Raw genomic sequence first — 5,785 nt, 5'->3', positions numbered from 1 at the left:
AGTAATGAGAGAGACTTTTGATGGATCAACCGAAACTCGTTCAGTATTAGTTTTTGTGGATTTCGTTCTGATCCTCGCTGACAAGTTATGGTCGTTTCAAAAAGCAACAATCGAAGGCTTCTGACGCCGGAAATTCTTCTCCCGTGTCCACAATTCCTACAGCTCGTTCTGCACACTTTTGTGATCAAAATTTCAACGAACAACGAAGTTTTTCCAGAATGATCACCTCACTCTGGTCTCGTCAAATCTGGCTTCCCCTAACTCTCAGGAAAGTCGACTCCAAATGGCGCTTTGATCTAGTATTTACCAACTTTTGTGTACTTTGGCATCATTTGGGGGTCTGGCCTCCGCTTGAGTGTGTTGAGTATTGGCGAGAGAGTTATCCGAAACCCGGTTAGACCTCTCGTTTGCAAGTTTTCTGAGATCGGATTGGTATCGAAGATCCTACGAACCAAAATATGGGGCGCAGTAAATTCGGTTGAAGAATTTCATAAACGATGATTTCAGCTGAAATGTACTCAAGTCTCCCGTTAACACCAAATCAATTTGCTAATGAGCACTTTTCATCAGTTGTGCCAGTCATTTAATCTGGCTTCACTGCACTCGTACAGTTGAACAAACGCCAAGAAATGTTACTCTGTAAATTACTACAGTTTGTGTAATTTCAAGGTATCTACTGCCATCACACTGAGAAAGGAATAGATAATAAAAACAGAGGAGGTGCCGTGAACGACCGATATTCGGTGCACGAGATGCACAGCGGATGCGAATTTGCTGACCGGATGGTCCGTGGTTCGAATCCGGTCTCTGCCTCTTGACTTTCCCTGTCTAGAATTGCGCAACCTGGCAGTAGCTCAGCCCCAGTGCTTCCTTTTGGTGGCACGGCAGTTAGGCACTGAAAGGGTGCTCCAGCTGAGCGATTTGGTGCACGATCTGATTGTAGGATCTGGTAGCTGCTGAGTTCCGCCTTCTTGTTGTTTCATCAGTAAACGAGGTGGAAGGATACTTTGAGGAACAGACACCATTTACGCGTATGATTTTGCGCTCAGAGAGCGTTCTGTTTTCACGGACATGGCACGTGTATCACAGCCGTCAATTATTATCGTTCGTGTTTCCGCTCTCCTTCAAATGTGTCCAACCGGGCTCACGTGGTTACTGAACGCGTGAGAGCGTTTGCGATCAGATACACTTTCGTGATGATAACATGCGAGTCTACTATCCAAATTTTACAAGGTAAAGATTGTCTATACGGCCTAAGTAACAGTCTTGAAGATTGGAGAATACCGTTTCGGTACATTTCCAGACACAGTTTCACTCGGCTTTTGTCTGATCATTCCCCTTCTGTTTTCTACCGCAATTATTCACTCGTATGAATCAGTCCCTCATCATCAACATTCAAAGACGTCCCCGTCACATCATTCATCACCTGTTTAGGGCAGAGACCTCCGATTCCGGCACAAATAAACGGTTAAGTGCATTGAAAACTGATCTGCCCATATGATTATACCCCATAATCGCTCCAGGTTGGCTCACCCCAGTTGCCTCAACAGACTTGTGCTAAACCGTGAGTTTCCATTATTCGGATCACAGTTCCGAGTGAAACAACTGCGACTATCAACTTGTCTCGTCCTGGGGAGCTCGATTCACCGAGTCACATGTCGTGTCAACCTAGAAACTGACACACACACACACACACCACTTGCTGATTTTCAATGCTTGACCTGCAAGTTCATCCGCGCATTTTCGTCCTAGGTGGGTAGACATGATGGTACACGCATGGCTACATCACGATCATCTGTTATTCTTCGACATATCTACGCGTTCACCTGTCACAGGATCCTTCAATTTGCAAGATGTCTACCTGAGCCCAGACAGTCATCGATAGTTGTGAGGTGGTGTGATGGCTCAAGTAGCTAGAGCGCGAATTCACCGACCGGAAGGTCCGTGGTCTGAACCCGAACACTGCCTGTCGACTATCCCTGTCTAGGCTTCGGTGACCTGGCAGTATCTCAACCTTCGTGCTTCCTTCCCCATCAAGCTATACGTAAAATGTCACAGCGAGATTCTTTGCAAAAACCGAACAGTTCATTTGAATCTTACGGTACACAAAATAACAACAGCAAACAGTAACTTNGGACAAGTCACCACGTGTGTTCCAATCCCCCGTCAGGACGATCAGGGGACTGTGTTGGATAGAACTCTAACAAATATTCAACTCTTCAAATGTCTTACGAAGGCCTCCCGGTATAGACCAATGTCATCATATCAAGTTAAGGTCCAATCATTTCGTCATGGAGTCAAGCGCTTGGCTATACTCCCCTTTCGGTGAATAGCTGTCGAAATCTCAGGAGTGGGTTCGAACCATGGACCTTCCACAAAGTAGTTTCGTACGCTGTCAACTGAGCTCTCGAACTCAGATCCACACAGAGGGAACGACGAATTCCCTCTGTAGTCGAGTTTATGTCACATCTGTTTCAATCCCAAGCCCATGTCTCTTCAGGTGTACCTTCATTTGTATTTCTGAGAGTTCGCGTTTTCATGCCATCTATCCATGTGCCTCAGAAGTTGACTACAAATCATGGAGAAGCGTGCATAAGCTCAATACATGTCACTCTTAATATGTTACTCTAATTAGCGACATCAGACGCAGACTGAAGTTCGCACCAACTAGGCTACACGGTAAACGATGATGCCGCGCATAAAGCGCTGTTTTATCCGATAAATTTGTTCAACATGTGTAAGCTACATTACATGAATCATGTGAGTGAGCTTTCACGAACAAAATATCCACTGTTGATGGAGGAACTCACACACGTGACCTGTTTTTGCAAACCGATGATGATCCGTCACATTGTGAGTTTTATTGGTTGGCTAATACACTCACGTGACCGATGGTCAGTGGAAAAAGCAGGGGCAGGTATTCTGTGGTATAAATGCGGTCTGTAGCGACTACTTACAAAAGTTGTTTTATGCAGTGTCTAACCGCCTGGTAGTAGTAGTAATGAGAGAGACTTTTGATGGATCAACCGAAACTCGTTCAGTATTAGTTTTTGTGGATTTCGTTCTGATCCTCGCTGACAAGTGTATGTGGTGATACAAAGAGGTCGTTTCAAAAAGCAACAATCGAAGGCTTCTGACGCCGGAAATTCTTCTCCCGTGTCCACAATTCCTACAGCTCGTTCTGCAGACTTTTGTGATCAAAATTTCAACGAACAACGAAGTTTTTCCAGAATGATCACCTCACTCTGGTCTCGTCAAATCTGGCTTCCCCTAACTCTCAGGAAAGTCGACTCCAAATGGCGCTTTGATCTAGTATTTACCAACTTTTGTGTACTTTGGCATCATTTGGGGGTCTGGCCTCCGCTTGAGTGTGTTGAGTATTGGCGAGAGAGTTATCCGAAACCCGGTTAGACCTCTCGTTTGCAAGTTTTCTGAGATCGGATTAGTATCAAAGATCCTACGAACCAAAATATGGGGCGCAGTAAATTCGGTTGAAGAATTTCATAAACGATGATTTCAGCTGAAATGTACTCAAGTCTCCCGTTAACACCAAATCAATTTGCTAATGAGCACTTTTCATCAGTTGTGCCAGTCATTTAATCTGGCCTCACTGCACTCGTACAGTTGAAACAAACGCCAAGAAATGTTGCTGTGTAAATTACTACAGTTTGTGTAATTTCAAGGTATCTACTGCCATCACACTGAGAAAGGAATAGATAATAAAAACAGAGGAGGTGCCGTGATCGACCGATGTTCGGTGCACGAGATGGCTCAGTGGATAGAGCGCGAATTTATTGATCGGAAGATCTGTGGTTCGAATCCGAACTCGGACTCTCAACTTCCCCTGTCTAGGCTTGGGCAACCGGGCAGTATCCCAGCCCTCGTGTTTTTTTTCTCTGGTGGCATGGCAGTTAGGCACTGAAAGGGTGCTCCAGCTGAGCGATTTGGTGCACGATCTGATTGTAGGATCTGGTAGCTGCTGAGTTCCGCCTTCTTGTTGTTTCATCAGTAAACGAGGTGGAAGGATACTTTGAGGAACAGACACCATTTACGCGTATGATTTTGCGCTCAGAGAGCGTTCTGTTTTCACGGACATGGCACGTGTATCACAGTCGTCAATTATTATCGTTCGTGTTTCCGCTCTCCTTCAAATGTGTCCAACCGGGCTCACGTGGTTACTGAACGCGTGAGAGCGTTTGCGATCAGATACACTTTCGTGGTGATAACATGCGAGTCTACTATCCAAATTTTACAAGGTAAAGATTGTCTATACGGCCTAAGTAACAGTCTTGAAGATTGGAGAATACCGTTTCGGTACATTTCCAGACACAGTTTCACTCGGCTTTTGTCTGATCATTCCCCTTCTGTTTTCTACCGCAATTATTCACTCGTATGAATCAGTCCCTCATCATCAACATTCAAAGATGTCACATCATTCATCACCTGTTTAGGGCAGAGACCTCCGATTCCGGCACAAATAAACGGTTAAGTGCATTGAAAACTGATCTGCCCATCTGATTATACCCCATAACCGCTCCAGGTTGGCTCACCCCAGTTGCCTCAACAGACTTGTGCTAAACCGTGAGTTTCCATTATTCGGATCACAGTTCCGAGTGAAACAACTGCGACTATCAACTTGTCTCGTCCTGGGGAGCTCGATTCACCGAGTCACATGTCAGGTCAACCTAGAAACTGACACACACACACACACACACATCACTTGTTGATTTTCAATGCTTGACCTGCAAGTTCATCCGCGCATTTTCGTCCTAGGTGGGTAGAATGACGGTGACATGATGGTACACGCATGGCTACATCACGATCATCTGTTATTCTTCGACATATCTACGCGTTCACCTGTCACAGTATCCTTCAATTTGCAAGATGTCTACCTGAGCCCAGACAGTCATCGATAGTTGTGAGGTGGTGTGATGGCTCAAGTAGCTAGAGCGCGAATTCACCGACCGGAAGGTCCGTGGTCTGAACCCGAACTCTGCCTCTCGACTTTCCCTGTCTAGGCTTCGGTGACCTGGCAGTATCTCAACCTTCGTGCTTCCTTCCCCATCAAGCTATACGTAAAATGTCACAGCGAGATTCTTTGCAAAAACCGAACAGTTCATTTGAATCTTACGGTACACAAAATAACAACAGCAAACAGTAACTTCATCGATCGGAACGACAGCGAATACGTCAGGAACATGAAACAACGTAGTTTCCTTTTTTATATTTTGAAGTTTGGTAGTTGTACCACAAATTCACATGTATCTATGAGGCTGAAATCGACCTTTATGTATCTCGTAGATTTAAGGGTGTTCATAGGCTACTGAACAAGTTTGTGATACGAGGACCTGGTGACTGATGTTCTTGGGTTCAAAGGTTTACCTGACTTGTGTATTTTCGGAATTCAAAGTACACGTGGTGCAACTGAATTGGTTGGTGAAAACGGTTTGAGTATACCTTGACATTTGGATGGTTCTTCGTAGCACTCATTGAGATTTTGGAGAACGGAATCTAAGTCTAATGGCGGTAGGACAAACTGATCGTTGCTCAGGACTAAATTAGTTTACCATCTCAGCGAAATACACTCACTTGCAAATAAACTTGGTTTTGCGAGAGACTCACCTGGAACCCTGCTGAATCTCTCGTTTGTGATGTTTTCAGACAACTGAATGTGCTGCACCGGGACGCCTCAAGTTTCAGTTGCTACGATATTCGAGATATCGCGATTCATGCACATTCGTGATGCACTACTCATAATGTTGCTGAAAATTCGTCGACAACCCAC

At 45.0% G+C, this 5,785-nt stretch overlaps 2 protein-coding genes across 2 annotated transcripts in view; one reads left to right on the top strand and one right to left on the bottom strand.

The window, feature by feature from the left end:
• Positions 1-682: 682 nt before the first annotated feature.
• T265_03738 (hypothetical protein) lies at positions 683-4,048 on the bottom strand (the record flags this gene model as incomplete). Its single annotated transcript, XM_009168285.1, has 3 exons — positions 683-970; positions 1,862-2,038; positions 3,692-4,048. The coding sequence occupies 3 exons, from the start codon at positions 4,046-4,048 to the stop codon at positions 683-685; spliced, it is 822 nt and encodes a 273-aa protein (XP_009166549.1).
• T265_03739 (hypothetical protein) overlaps positions 1,713-5,785 on the top strand; it is a gene marked incomplete at both ends in the record, with an annotated part of 8,176 nt that continues 4,103 nt past the window's right edge. Inside the window, 4 exons of the mRNA XM_009168286.1 lie at positions 1,713-1,752; positions 3,684-3,910; positions 3,967-4,101; positions 5,662-5,739. Coding sequence (XP_009166550.1) covers positions 1,713-1,752; positions 3,684-3,910; positions 3,967-4,101; positions 5,662-5,739 — 480 coding nt within the window. The remainder of the gene's footprint in view (positions 1,753-3,683; positions 3,911-3,966; positions 4,102-5,661; positions 5,740-5,785) is intronic.

Source organism: Opisthorchis viverrini (genome assembly GCF_000715545.1).
Source record: "Opisthorchis viverrini unplaced genomic scaffold opera_v5_54, whole genome shotgun sequence".
NCBI lineage: Eukaryota > Metazoa > Platyhelminthes > Trematoda > Opisthorchiida > Opisthorchiidae > Opisthorchis > Opisthorchis viverrini.
The sequence above is the reverse complement of the archived record's forward strand: the minus strand, read 5'-3'. Positions and strand labels throughout refer to the sequence as shown.